Raw genomic sequence first — 18170 nt, forward strand, 5'->3', positions numbered from 1 at the left:
ATAGCACTTCAGAGTTGATTTCTTTGTCCCTCTATACTTATTTACTTATTTCCTGGAGATAACAAACACAAAAATGCAGTTTCACAGCTACTGAGGAGCTTTTTCCCCACAAAAAAGGCACTTTTCTGTTGCCTGGCTGTGGAAAGCGTGAGTGGAGCGTTGGGTTAACAGGTGTCCTCTGCCCAGCCTGAATTGGGTGCCTGAACTTGATAACTGAGGTTTGAATGTAATTAATTTATTCAATTAATTCATTTAAAAGTCTTGATATTTTTTTCTAAATTTCAGCTAAAAATTGTCCAAATGGGCAACTTTAATTTTTTTACTCTGGGGATTACAGGGAGGGGAGGGTTGTCTTATCTTCACAAATTCAGGCAAAACAGAGTTGATTTTCACACAGAAGATTCCACTTCACTGAAAAAGAGCTTTTTTAGTCACTACCCGACCATTTGATATAAAAAACACCAACTGCTTTCAACTGGGAGGCATCAATTGACCCGAAGTCCCTGGCTGGGGTTGAAGGGGAGGCTCTGGGGTTGCCCTTTCTGGGTCAGGGTTCCCTGAATGCCGCGGTCACTGTCCACCGTGCCAGCTGGATGGAACCCGTGCCCTGCCTTTGCCCGGTTCCCTGCTGCACCTTTTTAACCTGGAGGAGCTCAGGGCTTCTTCCCTCTCCTCCCACAGAAGTGGAAAGGGATTTTGCTGCCCCTGGAGCTGGGGTTGTGCTCGGTGGCAAAACCACTGACAAATCCTTTATTAGATCTTTATATTTCTGCAGCCGTTTCCTCAACCCTCAGACCTTTTAATTTCCATTTAATTTTCATTTTCCCTCATTTCTCCCTCTGTTAAGGCCATGGCACCTGACTGGCAGCATCACCTTGGCTGAGTGTGGCTCCTTTACCCCAGGCTGGGCTGAATTTGGGGTAAGTCTGAGCGGGGCTGGGGGGCTGGAGGGAGGCGGAGGGACATTTTTGTGCTGCTTCTTTCTCTCATCCCTTCTAGAAATTAAAATTAGCTGGCCTTTTAATCAGATATAAGCACGTGAACATTGTGCACGTGCTTCAGAGCATCATTTTAAGTGCTTTTTGAAGTATTCAGAGACTAAAGATGTCTCTGCCCTCTGCACATTTGCTGCACGGTGTGGCTTTATCCCCCAGGTTTTGTGGGATAACAAATAAAACCCAAATTCCTGAGCATCCCAGTGCCCCAGCTGTGGCCTCGTGGGTGTTTTTAACTGGGCACTGGGCTGGGAACAGCTTCATTAGAGGGGAAAAAAACCCCTTGGGGATGGAGGGTGGTGTGGGCAGAGCTGATGGCAGTGAGAGGAGGGAAGGGAATCGTTGGGGCTTGGTGCATGAGGGGGGGAAAGGGATATCCTGGCTGTTCCTGCAGCCAAGGGGGTGGAAGGGACGGGGGATTCTGGCTGCCTGTGGAGCTCAGCACCTCTCTGGCACTCAGGATTTCATCTCCCGTGTGACGAGGCGGGATGTGGAAGCGGAGGCAGATGAATGTGGCTGCGGTGTGAGTCCCCATCTCACCGCCAGCAGCCCCAGGGTGAGCTGCCCTCGTGCTGCCGGGTGCGCTCCGTGTGGAATGTGCCGTTCCCGGGATGAGGATGTGCCGGGAATGGCAATCCCTTGGCAGCGCAGCTCCGTGCAGCGGCCGACAGCTTCCATCGCCGCCGCCTCCCAAAGATCGGGAAAGCCACAGCGTTTCAGGGAGGCCTTAAAAGAAAAATAAGCCGAGTCTGGTATAAAAATCAGGGCAAGCTTCAGGCCGGACATCAGCAGGAATTTCCCCATGGAAAGGGCGCTCAGGCCTCGGCAGGGGCTGCCCAGGGAGGTTTGCAGTGCCCATCCCTGGAGGCGTCCAGGGAAGGCCTGGACGTGGCGCTCAGTGCTCTGGGCTGGGGACAGGGTGGGGGTGGGTCACAGAGTGGGCTCGGTGGTGTCGGAGCTCTTTTCCAGCCGGGATAATCCCGGGATTTTGTGCCGGGAGCGCGCGGGCGGTGCCTGCCGGTTTCCCGCCAAATTGCCGGCTCGTTTGCATAAACCCCCTCATTTGCATAACCCGCCCCCCTCCGCATGACCCCGCCCCCTCATTTACATATCCCCGCCCACCCGCGGCTGCGGCGGCAGCCGCGTCTCCCCGGCAACGGCGCCACGGGTTCGAGGCCCGGCCGCGGCGGGTCCCGCTGTCCGCTACTGTCCCCCGGTGTCCCCCGGTGTCCCCCGGTGTCCCCTCGTTCCTCCGCTGTCCCCCGGCCATGCTGCGCGACGAGGACACCGAGGCGGATTTCCAGCGGTTCTTGCGCCGCGTGGACGAAGTCGGTGAGTGTCCGGAGAGGCCCGGCGGCCGCGGCGGCTCCGGCGGGGGAACAGCGCAGGGAGGGAGCGAAGGGAGAGGGAGGAGCGGGAGAAAGGAAGGCAGAAAATCCGTGGGAAAGGGGAAAATTCCCGCTGCTCCCCGCTCTGGTTCGGTTTGTTCAGGGTTTCCCTGTGAGCTCGGGTGAGGGGAGGCTTTGTGGGTGCTGAGGGTCTCCTGTTTTATTGGGGATGCTGAGCCGCTTTCTTTTGTAAATCTCGATTGTGGTGACAGAAACTGCAGGTGGCTCCTGGAAGTCACAGGAAATGGACTCTGTAAATGTTTCTGTTCATTTAATGTGTCCAAGGCCACGCTGGACGGGGCTCGGAGCATCCTGCTCTGTGGAAGGTGTCCCTGCCCATGGCAATGGGTGCATTTTAAAGTCTTTTCCAGCCCCAACCATTCCTTGGTTCTATAATTTTATGGTAAAAGCCATCCTGGTCAGCAGTGCCTTCAAAGCAGGTGCCACCTGAACTCCTGGTCCTTTCATGCTTGAAGTCCTGTGTGTGTATATATATCTAATTTTTTTTTCTGTGTCTTTTTAGCCAATTTGCTGCAAGGCCTGAACTCCTCAGACTCGGCTGTCAAGGAAGAAGCCATTGCTGAGATAGAGAAAAGGCTCCGAGAGGAAGGAGCCAGCAGGGAGGAGGAGGAGGAGGAGAGCAGGACCACAGTGAACAGAACAGTCATCAACACTTCTGTAAGGGCTTTTCCCTCTGAAATTAAAGCTGGACACAGTTCAGGTCTTGCCTCGTTAAAGGCACAAATGGAAGCTTTCCAGGAATGTCAAAATGTATCAAATCCTTGCCATCCTTTGTTTAAATGTCAAATGGATGATCCTTCTGTGTGTCAATCTGGATATTTCAGATGTACCCAGATATTCCTGGGTGCTCCCTGTAGCTTTGTGCAAGGGTTCCTTTGCTGTTGTGGCTTTTCCCAAAATATTTGTGCTGTGTTTCTGTTTTTCCAGGACATGGCGAGGGCAGAGGCAGTGGATGCAGGTAGGACAGTGCTCCTCTTAGTCTGCCACAGCTCTAAAACCAGTTTTAGAAGGGATGGAGTTCATGCAAGACCTGATGCCACCCCTGTCAAAGTCCAAGCTGACTTTTGCAGTGGCTTTAACCAAAATTCAATCAGGTTTTTCAAGGTCTTACCAGCACGGTTGTATTTTTCACAGGTAGGAGCCTTGTTCTATTCTGGCTCCTCACCTGAACACTTTTTATTCTGAATTTAAAAGCAAACATGTTTGTTTGCCCCTGGAGAGGAGCTGCAGCAAGGCAGGTGTGCAGATCCTCAGTGGTGGCATCATCATTATCTGTGACAGCTTGTCATCACGTTCCACTTTGATTGCTGTAATGGCCCCTTAGTATTTTTTTTTTAATTAAGAAATGACTCAGAAATGCCCTAGAAATTGTTTTATTTTTCCTCTTTTTAAATGAAGTTTGTTTGTTGTTGTTGTTTGGTTTTTTGGGGTTTTTTTGGTTTTTTTGATTCCCTAAAACGCCACCGACTCTCCCGGCTGGAAGGCGCCTTCCTGGCAGCTTTGGAAAAGGATGCAAAAGAACGAGCCCAGCGAAGGAAGAAGAATGAGCAGTTGGCAAATGGTGAGTGCTGAAAGCACTTCAGGCTGGTGCCTTCAAAAAGGACCTGGCAGGGACTGGGGGAGGCACTGCTTTGCTTGTGTGAGCCCAGCACTGGAGCAGGGTTAGGGATTTGACAGAGCTGTTGCATCCTGCATTTCTCCGTGTTCTCCTCACTGTGGTGCTGGTTTGGGATGGAGGGAGGGAGTCTGGGCTGGGCAGAGAGAAGTGCTCGGTTTTCCCTCTGGAAAGAGGAATGGCTGCATTGAAAGCCTTGCAAATAATGGGCAGCCTGGAATTCTGGTGGCTCTTCCAGCAGGAGAGCACAGCCTCTGTTCCCTCAGCCGCCGTTTGGGGGAATTAAAGGGGAATTGTTGTTCTCAATGCATTCTGCTGCTCTGCAGCCCTGAAGGAGAAGGGCAACGAAGCTTTCAGGGAAGGAGACTTTGCCCTGGCCATCCGGAGGTACACGGAGGGGCTGCAGAAGCTGAAGGACAAGCAGGAGCTGTACACAAACAGGGCACAGGTCAGTGGGAGCAAAGGAGCCACTTCTGGCTGGTTTTGGTGGTGCTGTGCCAGGATAAAACCCAGACCCATTGTTCTGTTATGTGAGAGTGATTATTCCATCCTGAGCTCACATCTCCTCCCTCCTGGATGTGGTGAACCCCTGCTTCTCCAGAACAACCATTCCAATTCACAGTTCTATTTTAATACACTGGTATTTTTTTTTTAGTGATTCTTTTTCAGGGATCACCTCTAAAACTGTAGAACGAAGTATTTGCTTTGCATTCTCTGTTTGCCCTGTGTGTGTGTGGAGTTCTATTAAATTTGTTCTAAATTAGAAAATCCAGGGAGATGGCAGACGAGTTCAGAATGGGAATTACCCTGCAAAATCAATGGCCAGGCCAATCAGCAGCCTAATTTTATTCTTTTTAATTAGCCAGTGTTTGTACAACAGTGGGCAGAAGTTGTTTGAAGGATTCTAATTCTCCTGCCTGGACTATTTTGGGGTTTATTTCAGGCCTACCTGAAGCTCCACGAGTATGAAAAAGCCATCAGTGACTGTGAGTGGGCATTGAAGGTAATTCCCAAACTGTCCAATGGGAAAGACCTCTAAGATTAGCATTGTTTACAGAAATCCATAATTTTGACACACAAATGAGCAGGAAATAATCACCTTTTGGAAACCCTGCTTTCCACCCTCACCCCAAGCCTGTGTTCCTTGGGTCCCTGGGGCAATAATTCAGCAGGAAAACTTTAGACACCTCTAATAAAGGGTATAAATACCCTAATCTTTGCTTTGGGCAGCTCTAATTATTAGTCAGAAGGCTGGAAAAAATATTAAAATATTCATTTTCTAAACGCATAACTAATAATAATTTCTTATTTAACCCAGTGCAATAAAAACTGTCTCAAAGCCTATTTTCTAATGGGGAAAGCTCACCTGGCACTGCAGCACTTCAGTGAGGTAAGTTGGCTGAATTTTGTGGCCACAGGACCATGTTTTGTTCTGCTTCTGGTGGGTGAGAGAAAGAAAGTTTCAGGCTATGCCTCATTTTTTGTTTTCTCACTGGAACTCTGATTTTTTGCTCCTTGGGTTTTACTGGAAAATTCCCTTTTAATTTGCAGCAGCAGGCAGGTGTAGGGACTGAGAATACTGGACTTTTTGGAGAGCTTTGACATCTGTGTCTCCATACATTTTATTTTTCATATTTATTAAGGACTGTGGCCCCAAAAACTTTTGGGGTCTGATTGGGATATCATCATCCTATTTTTATCTGAAATTGAGAGCCCTTTTCTTCTCCCCTTTAAGTCCAGGCACTGCTATGAGAAGATGCTGCAAATTGATCCCCAAAAGGAAAACCTGTTTAAAGGTAAGCAATGGATATTTCTTCACTTGTTTACTGATGAAGATGGAACAGAACAGAAACCATTTCCCTGCCATGCTTGGTTTCCTTCTGATTTCCCAGATTGTGTGAATGAGGCCAACTTGGAGGAGAAGAGGGTGAGAGATGAAGAGAGAGCAGCGAGGGAAGTCCAGGCTGGGAATGCTGCTGCTTTATCCATCCAGGAATTGCTGCAGAGGATCAACACCCCTGGCCAGGATATCCTCTACTACACAGCAGGCATCAGGCTTCTGGCAGAAGCTCTGAACAATTGTGAGTATTTGATGCAGAAGTTGTTCATTTGGGGAGTTGTAACCCAGGCAGAGGAGGGCAAGGGAGCAGTTTTTAAAGGAGCAGAGGAACTGTTCCTGTATTTAAAACATCAAACTGGCAATGTTTGATGTTTCAGTGTGGCCAGTAGGTATTTCAGGTGTTTACAGCATTTTGTAGAATTACACTGATGATGTAGCTGAGCTGTTGAGACTTCTTGGGGATTTGGGTCTCGTTTGTTCAGAAGTATCTGTAATTCTCTGTTAAAGCCCATTGAGTTACAAAGCCACTTTTGTGTTTCAGCCTTCCTAAACACTTGAAGCCAACAGGCATTCAAGCCAGGCATGAATCAGAGCAATTTGCAGCTTCCAAGCTGCTGCTACTTCTTCATTCCTGGAGTTTGCCCCCTCTTTCAATGATGTTTTTCCCCAAAGTTGCTGGTGCAGTGACCTTTTCTTTTAGCACTGTGCAGGAAGAGCAGGAGCCTGCCTGGCTGTGTGGATCACACACCTGAGCTGTTTATCTCTGCCTCTTCCAGGCACCGGGCAGACGTTATTTAGGACAAACAATGGCTTCAGTATCCTCGGGAACGAGCCTGTCAGAGGGTAAGAGTTCTCCAGAGGGGACAGTGGGGGCTCCAGCCTGAGGAAATGGGAATATTGTTTTCAAGAAACCGAATCACCTCTTGAAATGCAGATGAACTGATCAGAGGAGAATGTAATACCAGATTTTAGTGTCTGAATGGAGGGACTTGTACCTCACTCTGACACAAACAGTGCTCCCTTAGATGCAGGGAGGAGAATTCATTAATTGCTGTTGTGTCTGCTCTTTCTGGGCAGTTATCCTATCTCTGTGGTGAGAACAGGTTGGTAGAAAAAACCTGAATATAAAAGAACATCTGAAGGCAGTTGGTTGCTCCAGCTACACCCCCTGGTGCTCTGGCCATCAGTGAATATTTGGGTGTTCAGCTCTGTACCACAGCCTGAAGAGGAGCATCCCTGGGACCTGCAGCACTGAGACTCTTCAGGGTTCATCCATATTTTGGGTGGTGCCTGCAAACACACCTGAGGGATGAAGCAGTCAGAAATTTTTATTCCCTGGCTGTTTCTCACTGGTTTGGTCCATCCTCTGCTCTGTTCACAAGCTGACTGTTCTCGTTCAGGGCCTTCTGTGCAGAGAGGAAGAGCCCTGCTGAGGTGGAGCTGTGTGTTTCCCTTCTCCTCCTGTGGCAAGCTGCCTGTGCTGGGAATGGTAAAGCTCTGGAATGCCCACTCATCCCTGTTAACGTGTAATTAATGTGGCATTGCTGGGGCTGGGACTGGGCTGGCATGGCCACCCCTCTCCCAGAGCACCTGGGTCCACCCAGACCTGATTGTAACCGAGTTTTACAGGTCAGAGGAGGTGTTGGATGCAGCCATAGCTTTGGCAGGATGAAATTTCCACTCTGTGAGCATTTCAAATCCACCCAAGGGGTGCAGAGTAAATGCCCTGTGATCATTGCTGCTCCTAGGATAATACCACTTGTACAATTTTCTGGTTTAAGCAGTTATAGCTGCAAAAAGCAGAGCTTCATAGAAGAGAAGGCTGAATTCTTTTAGAATTAAGCCATCAGTAGTGCTTGGGCAGATACCTGCCTCTGTTTTTAGGGAATACCCACGTGGGTGAGAAATGGGCTGGGGTGGGTGGTAAAGTGGTGCAGGTGCCACAAGGGGAAATACAGAATATTGGTGCCTGTGTTGACTTGTGGGGTTCAGCTGATGCCAAATAAAATATTCCTGCTGAAAAAAAAAAAAAATTTAAAATGAGGATGCCAGTGTGTGACATTGCTCTGAGATTTTCTCTCCTTTTTCCAGAAGAAAATCAGCGTCTCCTGTTGGCCCAGCCTGAAGTGAGTGCCCAGCTGCCAGAGCTGCTTTCCTCTGGGACACACGAGATCCAGAGGGAGACCTTGGCACTGATTTGTCTCTGCTCAGAGAACGAGAGCAGCAGGAGGCTGCTGGCCAGGCAGGAGCTGAGCAGGTGACCAACGCCAGGAAAATGCCCTGGAAGGCTGAGCTCAGTGCTCAGAACTCCCTGCCCCAGCTCCAGGGGGAAACTTCACTGAGGCTTCTGCCCCTTCCTGGGACAGGCCTGGCCTGGCAAAACTGAGAGTTGGCTGTGTGGGGTAGAACTGCAGGAAGTTCTGATGTCTGAAACAAAGTAGGAGGGTGCTCAGTGCCCTCCTTTAAACACGTGTAGCACTCAGGCAGAGCTCACCCTGCTGCCTCTAAAATCTCCTGGTTTGCAGCTGAGGGTCTCTCCTCATTTAATAATTGGGATTTGTGGTTATTTAGTGTTGCCATGACTCACTGATGGGAGAAGAAACACCATTCCCTTACCTTTATCCCACTGTCCTGCTGCTTCCTCCCAGAGTTAACCAGAGGAGAAATGTCCATTTACTGCTTTGGAGGAGTCGTGGATGAACAGGAGAGATTGTTCATTTTTCCTGGGGAGGAAAGGTTAAAGGAATGAGCCACATGTCAGAGGGTGCTTAAAAAAGGCAGATTTAACTGTGGCTTGAAATACCAACAACCTGAAAAAACAGAATTTTGATCTTTAGTAATGAAACCAAAGCTGACACCAATTTTTGGTGCAGCAGATGGCTGCAGGTTTTGATGGCATTTGTCAGGAACACTGATGAAGAGGCTGATGGTGCCATGAGCATCCTGTCTGACTTAATTGTGGCCGACAGGTAATTTAAATTCCTCATTCATTTCTGTAAAGTTGTGCTTTGAGTTGTACTGAATGGAACAGGGACAGGCTGTTGGCCACCTCTGCTGTGAGGTTACTGATGTTCCTGTTGCTCTTGTCTTGCCTTTAGCTGTGTTTTTTGCCTAAAACTTTGGGTTTTTATCCCCCCACAGGTTCCAAACCAAGCATCAGGTCCTGCTTTCCAGGGCTTTACTCACTGAGTTGATGGTAGGAATGAGGTGATTTTGTGTTTCCAGTTTATTTTGGTGTAACATATCCTGTGTCTGCTCTATAGGTGCAAGAAATGGTCAGGACAATGTTCTTTTTCTCCAACATTTTGTCCTACACATCCCTAATTTAATATTCAGTAAAAACTCTGGCCTTGGTTGCAGATTCCCACTGATAGTTTCACCTTCAGTTTTGTGTTGTGCTCTTCTTGATGTGACTTTAATCCCCTGTCAGCAACTGCTTCTGTGACTTTTTGCTTCTAATCTGAGGGCTCAGGGTGAGGAGATGACATTGGGTCCCAAGGTAAATAATCCCTTTCCTGGGTATCCTTTATTCCAGCAGCAAATTTAAAATGTGTTGGTACAGAAACTTGTGCTGAGGAAGGAGGAAGGTTGGTTCTGCTGCAGAGTGGCAGAGCTGGGAAGTAAAACACTCCCACTTCTCCAAATGAGCAGCAAGACAATAATGACACAACTTCCACTGTTTGTTGCTCTTCTTTCTGAACATTCCTTGCTGGAATTACAGCTGCAGCAGCTCTTCTGTACCCTGAGTGAGTGACTGTAGGAAATGTTCACAGCCTGGGGTTAGGGAACACAAAATCCATCCCTTTTCCCCAGGGCTCTTAAAGCAGGAGATCCGTTTTGGAAATGAGGGAAACCTGCAAACCTTGGGCAGCTGGGATTTAGCAGCGAGACCCTGGAATCCCATTTCCCGTTGCCAGAGGGGCTGGCACACACATGTGCTGTTTCCTCCTGGTTTGGTGTGAATTTTCCCTTCCCTCCCTGTGTTTCAGGGGCGCTTCAGGCAGGTGAAGCCAGCGGGCACAGCCCTCACTGTGGGCATGGTGGGCAGCCTGTGTGCAGATGCTGAGGTGCGGGCACAGCTGGCTCGGAGCAGGGAGTGCTGGCAGGCCTGCCTGGTAAAGCAACCTGGGGAGTGTTCCCAGCCCTCTCTCCCATTTGTCTGCTCCCCTCACAGCCCTGAGACCTTTCACTCCATTTGGGATTTTGGGTGAAACTCTCAGAGCAGCCCGTCCTCAGTTGTGCCCCTTAAAAGGGTGAGGCTGTGGTGTGAACCCAGTCCTCAAAAACTGAAGGGTCCAGAGGGTGGGAAGGGATCTTTGGAACAGCCCAGACATCACAAGTTTGGAGTGGGCAGCTTTGGGTACCAGACACAGGAATTTGTGTCACAAAGGTGTCCTTAGCTCTGCTTCTCCCAGGACTTCTCTCCCCCGAGAAGGCTGAGGAAGTGCCGGCCCTGGGAGCTGATTTCCCTGCCCTGCTCTGCACACAGGATGAGTGCTCTGATGGCAGCAGCCCTGAGAACAGTCAGTGTGTGTTGGCAGTGCTGGGCCTGATGATGAACCTGCTGCTTGAATCCAATGACACCATCCAGGTATGCAGCTTCTGTGAGTTAAACACAAATGATGGTGTTGCAGGTTATTTTTAAGGGTAGTTCACAATTTAAGTAGGCTGAAAAGTGAAAAAAATGACAGAACTTTCTCCTCCACCACCACCTTCTCTATACAGTTAAAGGGAAAAAACCCACGTAAATTATCTTTCCACAGTGGTATAAAAGTTTTGTTTGGAATCACTCTCCAATTGTGCCATGTTCTGAGATGCTGGGCATCTCAGAATTCCAAAATTATCCAAAATTATCCAAATTCCATAATTCCAAAATTATCCAAAACTCAGCATTCCATCAAGAAGGAAGAATTCCCTAAGTTCCCTGGGGCGGTGCAGAGCTGGTAACTCACTGGTGTCCCCTGATCTCCAGGGGACTCTTTTGTCCATGATCCCATTTCTGCTCCAACCCTCCCAGCCCCAGCTGGACCTGAGTTCTCCCTGTGTTTTCCAGGACTTTGCTGTGCCCATCAGTGGCAGGTGCCTGGCTCTGCTCAGCCATCAGGACGGAAGGATTGTCACAGTAAGTCACCAACAGAAGCTGGTTTGGGCTTTCCTGAGCTCTTCAGAGCAAACCTCTGCCCTGTGCAGGAGGCTTTGAAGCCTGAAACGTTCCTAATAGCAATAAAGAAATAATAGTCTGCTTTTATAGTCATCATTTTATGGCTTTATATTCATCATTATATGGCTTGATGCAAGAGGTTTTCACTGTTCTCTTGAAATCTGCTGATAGAAACTCTTACATACCGTTTCATCCTTAGCCAGGTTTTCAACATAAAACCCTCTAAAAATCAATGGAGAAGCAAAGCAAGAACAATTGGGGTGTTCAGCAGCTTTGCAGTTCTTGTATGGGAATTACAATTGTGCTCCTGGGAATAGGGTGGGACTGCAGGGAGAGCTGCTCTCTCCAGGCAGGAGCAGATGTGGGCTCTGAGTGCCTTCCCTGAGCTCTCAGGAGCTGTTCTGAGCTGTTTCGCTTCACTCCGTGCCAGCAGTGCTGGGCTGGTCTCTACCAGGAATTTGTAATTTTATTTTTTAATGAATAAACCCCCAGGGAGTTGTGCTGGTGCCAGTTTGGGCTCATCTCTCCCCGTGCTGAGTCTCCAGAAGCTCTGCTGTGCTCAGTCCCCAGGAAACAATAAAAAAGCCACATCCTAAAGATGTTCTTTGTTAGATTCTGTAATTCTGGGATTCCCTTAATTTCTGTGAATTTCTCCTTTTAGCACTTTAATTACTTCAGTCTTACTCTGCAAGAAACAAAACAATTAAGCTGCCTGAACCAATAAACATTTCCTTTTGTTCTCTCTCCTTTTTCCCTCATTTAGAGAGCCACTGGAGTGCTGAGCCATGCCCTGCCAGCGTCTCCCTCAGCAGTGGAAGAAGTGGTGAAAGGAGGAGTGGTGAAGAAAATGCTCAAATTCTTGAAAGTAAATGAAACTCTCTTTATTTCTGCCTGCATTGTCCCTTGAGCAAACCTAAATTCCCCTGTGTTTATTCTCCTTTCCCTGGAGGATGTGTCTGCATCAGTGTTGTACTTGTAACAGCGCTCCCAGGGTTCATTTTAAGCCTTTTAAACAAATTTTTTAATTCTTATTTTAATTTTTGCTGTATATCTGTGTCCAGCAGATGTGGATTATGCAGATCAAGTTAATCTAGAAAAAATCTGTGGCACTGGGCTCTTGTCAAGGGGAGTTGATGGTTTGAAAGGGATTTGGCTGCAGAGATCCAGGGAATTTTGTGTGTTCATTGCTGGCAGGAATTAAATGAGTTTTATGTGATTCTCAGCCTGTGTTCACCTTGAGATAAATGCCTTGTAAAGGTTTTCATCTGATATTTGGGCTCAGGCATGAGGAATACCTGAGTCTCCCCAGGGTACCCAAACTGTTCTGGGGCACAGTGGGGATGAGCTGTGTTTGCTCACCCTGCTTTAATCCCATCAGGTTGCAGGGCAGCTCACATCCAGCTATGCCATAAAGACCCTTTCCATCTGCACCAAGAGCAGCAGGCAAGCTCAGGAAGAGCTGGTGAAATGGGATAAAAGTAAGTGAAACTTCTGATTTCCAGGGTTTGGGGTTATTCATGGTTTCCTCCATGGAGATATTTGGCCTGGTATTAAAACCAGGTGGAGCTGGAGGCAGAGGGATGGGCTTTTCTGATCTGTTTGCTCTGCTCCTGTGGTACAACACTGCTTGGATTGCTTTAAAACCCAGCCCCAATTAATGCTAACAGAACTACAGAGAATGCTTAGATTTTATTTAAATGGCTGAACCTGTCAAGAAGCTGTCAGTGCCTGCAGTTCAACCTGAACCCCAAGGATTTCCTCTCATTAAAAGCCTTTCAGAGCATCATCTCCCTTTTGTGCAGCCCAGATTCCTCTCACTGTCAGCTGCAGACTGAGCTTTCATTCCCTCAAATCAGCAGCAACACTTCACTCTCATTCTCTCCACCAAAACTCTGGGTATTAACCTGTGAGCAGTCACTGATTCTTATTTTGTCAGCTCTGTTTGCCAGAGGAAGCCTCACAGATGAGAAAGCCATGGCTGTGCTTTTTCTAGACAGTGTTCAGTGATCTCTAAGTGTTTCAGGATCTCTGGCCTGAGATGTTGCTGCTGCTTTCAGGTGTCAGAGCCAAAGCACTCTGCTGTACTTCGGGGCAGGTCTCAGATGAGCTGAGCTGCTCTGGCAGCTCAGGATGTACAGAAAGCCTTTTTTATGTTTCTTTTTCCAGCTGTCCTTTCCACAACAGCATTTCTGGTTTAAGGCATTCAACGTGGCACGTTCAGTTCTTTGTGAGAGACACATCTGGGCAAGTGCAGCTGAGGCAGCCTCCTGAATGCTGCAATTGCCATGAAATTCCCTTGCTCCCTGAGCTTTTCTAGGAAAACAGCACCAAACTCACTCCCTGCAGACAGCAGGGAACACCTGGAGCAGCTCTGAGTGCATCTAACAGTGATTCCCCCTCCTGCCAGGGTTCCAAGTGCTGCTGAAGCTGCTGGAGTCAGAGGATGAGCTGATTGTGGGGAATGCAGCTTTCTGCCTCAGCCAGTGCCTGCTCATTCCCGGGGCAGCGACTTCCCTGCTGGATTCCAACGTGGTGCTGCTGCTGCTGAGGCAGGCAGGGGGTGATGCCCAGAGAACCTCGGTGCAGGAGAACTCAGCCATTGCCCTGGGCAGGCTCTGTAAGGCTGAGCCAAGGTAGGGCCAAAAACTCACTTTTTTTTTCTTCCCTTTTTTGTTATTAGGTGATAATCCCTGAAAAACCAAGCAGTGTAAGTCTTCCCTCTTGTGATCCTGTCCCCAGATCCTGCTTTAGGACTCCTGGGGTGTCAATTATCTGTCTCACACCTTTCAAGGAGTGCATTTACCTGTGCTGGAAGAACAGAAGTGATGTTAGAAGTCTGTAGATCCCAAATGAGCAGTAGAGAAAGTATCAGCCCTGAGATTCATATAGCAGCAGAAATATAAAAGGGAAACACCTTTTTTGCTTAGATTTATCAATCTGGAATGCCATCTATTTGAAGAATATTATCTATGTGCCTTTCTGAGGGCAATAATAATCTAGAAATTCTATATTAAGATTATCTGTATTAACTCTGTAGTATTATTATCTAGAAACTTTATTTGAAGAGGAATTTATTGAACATAGCATTAAACACCCCTGGAAGTTTGGGCAGAGCAGTGAAAGCTTTAAAATTTTACTTTTTACTCACCATCTGTTCCCTCTGTTGTCTTTCCAGGCACATTCCTCAGCTGAGGAAACTCAATGGCTTCTCCATCCTGAACTCCTCCATGAAGTACGTGCACAGCAGCTGAACTCTCCGAAACCTTCCACAAGTGCCCTTCATTGCAGGAGATAAGAATGAGAATCTTTTTTACCTTTGTTAAGTGTGTTAAAATTGTTCAATCCTGTTCACCAAAAGGTACTCTGGGAAGGGCTCAGCTGCAGATCGGGTGGTGGGTTGAGAGCTGGTTGGGAGTTGGTTGGGAGCGTGAGGCAGTGAGTGCTTGGGTGATGCCATGAAGATTTTTGCCTTTTCTTTTATACCCCTGTTATACCTTTTACAACTTCTGTATTCTCAGTGCTTTTTGCCTACATTCTTGGACTTGTTTGTCAAGCTGAGAGAGTCAACTTTTTAGAAGCTTCGTAGCTGGGGATCAGTGTGCCCCAGAGCCCAAGGTCCTCTCCAGAACATATTCTGTAAACCAAGATAGAACCATCCAGGGGAAGGTTCCTTGGGGAGGGGGAGCTCACTCGAGCCTCTCATTGGGGAATCTTTGATAGATCTGCTAATTAGTAACACCTATAATGTTATACCCAATGTTGGGGCGGGAGGAAGGAGAGACACAGAGACACAGGGAAAGAGAGAGATAGACTCGGTGGGGTGCATTTCGGTGCATATGACCTGGACGTGTGCACCTAAGGATCCTTAAAAATAAATACCAAGGTAAAATCCCTTTTCCCCTTCTAACCATGTATGCCTCTTGATTTTAAGACCAGGAAAAGGCATCACGGGGAGATGCGAGGACCACATGAGCAGGAGGCTGTGGGGCAAAGGGACTCGTGAGCGACGACACCGCAGGGGCAGCAGCTGTGCTGGGGTGATTTTATGACAGTTCTGTATTCCCCTATCGTCTGCTTGATGCCCAGAAATGGGTCCTGCAGCTTTAGCTGGGAATTCCTGGGCATGGTGTGAGCTCACCTCCCCGCATTGCTCAGCTTTAGCAGCGCAGAGGGAGAGTCACATTTCCTGCTTTTGGCTGAGGCAAGAGGTGTTTGCCAGACTGCACACAGCAATCCTCTGGCACCTGTGGTTCTTTTCGGAGCTCTTCGGCCTGGCTGTGATCCGAGAACCAGTCTCGGACCCCGCGGACCCCAGCCCGGACCCAGCTACAGCAAAGAGCTCCGAACGCGCCAGCTTTCGCCATGGCGAGGAGCTTTCACACCTTAACAGTTACTCATCTTTTCCCCGGGCCCTGCGGGCACCCTGCTTGTTAAACAAATAGCGTTTCGGTAAATAAATAGCTTTTCGAACTCTCCTCCAAGAAAATTCCTTCCGTCTCGGTGGGGGAGGGAGTGCCGACACCTAGAGGAGACCTTCCTTTGAGGAGGTTTCCTCCTAAACTTGTCTCAAACCGAGACAGCAGCCAATGAGTGCCTTTCTCAGTTAGGTTTCAGTTAAGTTCTGTTAAGGTTTGGTTCAATTCTGTTGAGTTTAGAGTATAAAAACCTTGGTTTGCTACAATAAAATTACCTTCTTCGGAGCTATAGGGAGGTCTGTGTGTCTTTGTTCCCCATTGCTACACTTCATATGACTTTCTTCTTGAGTTTTCTTTTCTTTAATAAAATTAATTCAAAGCACATTGGCTTTCCAGTGGGTTTTTGGAGTGGTTTTGGTCCCCCACAGAAGCCAGTGAAACAATACCAAGAGGAAGAAGTTCATTTATTATCTCAGCTACCAACTAAAATAACACTTTGCATTTATGGCCATTTACCAAATTGATGTCATTTGTTAAAGCACAGACAGCCTAATACAATGTAGCTCTTTGCTTGTCTTGGTTTTGAACACGGGAAACAGAAGAATTTGTTACATTTCTGTGAAGAATAAGCACAGGCCAGTCATGTTTGACTTTAAAATGGCTCTTGAGCTGCCCTCCTTGGCACCTGGGGGTGTCAGTGCTGTGGGGAATCTTTGTCCCCTCAGAACAGGGGCTGACAAATTCTCCATCATCTCTTTTTCAAAAGCAGCTGCATCAGCTTCCCACTGGGGAAGAAGGAGATTCTCTTGCACTTGGGACGGGGTTTTTCTCCCCTCTCAGTGCAAAGCATGAGGTGGATAATCTCAATTTAATAATCTGGGGGGGTTTTGAGCTCCTGCCACTGAGCTCCAGCCTGCCCAGACAGCCAGGTACCAAATCCTGTGTGGAGGGTTCAGGAGCTGCACAAGTGCCAGGGATTTTCCTTCCCAGGGAGTGGGAAAAGCTGCAGTGCCCTGACCTTGGCTCCCACAGGGAGGTGAGGGGCACGGCCGGTGCTGGAAATGGGATCTGCCAGCCCCTCACTGCTGAGTTCCCTGCTGGACTCCCCTTTCTCAGCCTGGAGAATGGGTTATTGTTGTTTCCCTCGGGAGCCATCGCCTCTCCCTGGCTGTCCCTGCTGTTCCCAGCTGTCATTATGGGCCTTATCTGCCTTTTGCTCAGGTTTGTACTGCCCTCGGACAGCCAGGGCTGTGTCAGGATGTTCTCTCCTGTCCCCTCCGCCTGTCTGCAGGTTTGGCTCAGTGTTTGTGTGCCTGGCACTGAGAGATCCCTGCTGGGTGCTGCTCGCTGCCTTCAGGGGAATATTTACAGGGATTTGGGGGCTTCATGGCTGAAAAAAAAGGGGTGTAGCTGTGATTGTGCCCAAGAAGCCTCAGGGCTCTTCTTGGGCTCTTAGGAAGGTCTGAGTTCTGTGCTTGTTTCACTGTGGTTTTCATTCCTCCCTGGGATCCAGGCTGATCTCTGTGGATGTTTTTATTGGCACAAACTGGCAAAAAAAATCAGAATTCTAGAATAGTTCAGTTAAAAAGAACCTACAACATCACCCAGTCCAGGGCTGAACAGAAGTCGAAATGTGCTGTTCAAGGCATTGTACAAAATGCCCTCTCCAAGAAGCCTTTCCAGGATTTTACCCCCTTCTTGGTGAAGAAATGCTTCCTAACATCCAGTGTGAGCCTCCCCTGATGCAGATGCGAGCCATTCCCGCCAGTCCTGTCCCTGGATCCCAAGGAGCAGAGCTCAGCACCTCCTTTTCCATCTCTTCCACATCTCCATGTCCTCCTGGGGAAGCTGCAGAGAGCCAGGAGGTCGTCCCTGAGCCTCCTTTTCTCCAAACTGGACAATCCCAGAGCCCTGAGCCTCGCAGGAGGCGCTTCCAGCCCTGCCCCAGCTCTGTTCCCCTCCTCTGGGTGCACCCAAGCCCCTCCACATCCTCACCCAGCCCTCCAGGGACTCTTTTAACTCTTCCCCCAGGGCTGCACAAGCACCCTCTCGTGTTCATAGTCACATTTTCCACCTTTTGGATGGGAAATCCACCTGAACACACTCTGCTCTTTTGTTAAAAACCGATTGATTCCAATTGGCACAGGGATTTTTTCCTGGGTCAGGTTATTGGTTGGTGTCTGGCATAAGCTCTTATAAAGTAACCCAATCCTCTGCCTCTCAGAGCAAGCAGCAAATGCCCATTGCTGGGAGGCAGCAGAGGCTCCTCAGGGAGCTGCTTCCAGCTGGGATATTCTTTATTGGGATGGCTCAGGAGCTGCTCCATGAGATGCAGGAAAAATTCCCCATCTTTATCCTGCTGGCAGCTGGACTGTTGGATTTGTCTGGTGAGTGATGGGAATGGGAATGTTCGAATCTCAAAAATTGCGGCTTTTCTGCCTCTTTTGCTCTGTTCTCGGTGTTGTGCCATCAGCCTCAGGTGTGGGATGAAGGAGCAGCTCCCTGTTTGTGCAGCCCAGGATTTGGGTGAAATGGTTTCATTTTGCAGGGTGTGAGTGGCCCCACACTAGGACATCGCTGTGCTGCTCTACCTGAGCTCAGTCCCCAAAGAAAATACTGTCCCCTTAGGGGAAAACAAATTAAAAATCCCTTTTCCTGAGTAATTCCAAACAGCACCGAGGATCAAACTGGTGCTGCTGAAGCCTTGATCAGAATCCCCTTTTCCAGGCACCACA

The 18170-nt window shown here is 48.5% G+C and overlaps 1 protein-coding gene across 10 annotated transcripts; it reads left to right on the forward strand.

Annotated features, from left to right (window-relative positions):
- The first annotated feature begins 1380 nt into the window (after nt 1-1380).
- TTC12 (tetratricopeptide repeat domain 12) lies at nt 1381-15720 on the forward strand. Of its 10 annotated transcripts, none has more exons than XM_048328769.1 (23): nt 1384-2327; nt 2907-3362; nt 3888-3965; nt 4346-4467; nt 4963-5022; nt 5338-5409; nt 5755-5815; nt 5912-6100; nt 6636-6702; nt 7260-7348; nt 7951-8116; nt 8736-8828; nt 9001-9055; nt 9849-9974; nt 10349-10450; nt 10623-10683; nt 10725-10981; nt 11784-11885; nt 12399-12498; nt 13428-13653; nt 14196-14252; nt 14952-15057; nt 15176-15720. In XM_048328769.1, exons 1-23 carry the CDS (start codon nt 2264-2266, stop codon nt 15179-15181), a joined length of 2715 nt encoding a protein of 904 aa, XP_048184726.1. In that variant the 5' UTR covers nt 1384-2263; the 3' UTR covers nt 15182-15720. The 10 variants fall into 10 exon arrangements, with proteins under 10 accessions (XP_048184730.1, XP_048184735.1, XP_048184726.1 ...); XM_048328777.1 differs by having other exon boundaries at nt 1387-2327; nt 2907-3061; nt 3332-3362; nt 14952-15720; XM_048328773.1 differs by lacking the exon at nt 12399-12498 and having other exon boundaries at nt 1381-2327; nt 10725-10802; nt 10913-10981; nt 14952-15720.
- The last annotated feature ends 2450 nt before the right edge of the window (nt 15721-18170 follow it).

The sequence above is a fragment of the Corvus hawaiiensis genome, chromosome 25 (genome assembly GCF_020740725.1).
Source record: "Corvus hawaiiensis isolate bCorHaw1 chromosome 25, bCorHaw1.pri.cur, whole genome shotgun sequence".
In the NCBI taxonomy this organism is placed as follows: Eukaryota; Metazoa; Chordata; class Aves; order Passeriformes; family Corvidae; genus Corvus; species Corvus hawaiiensis.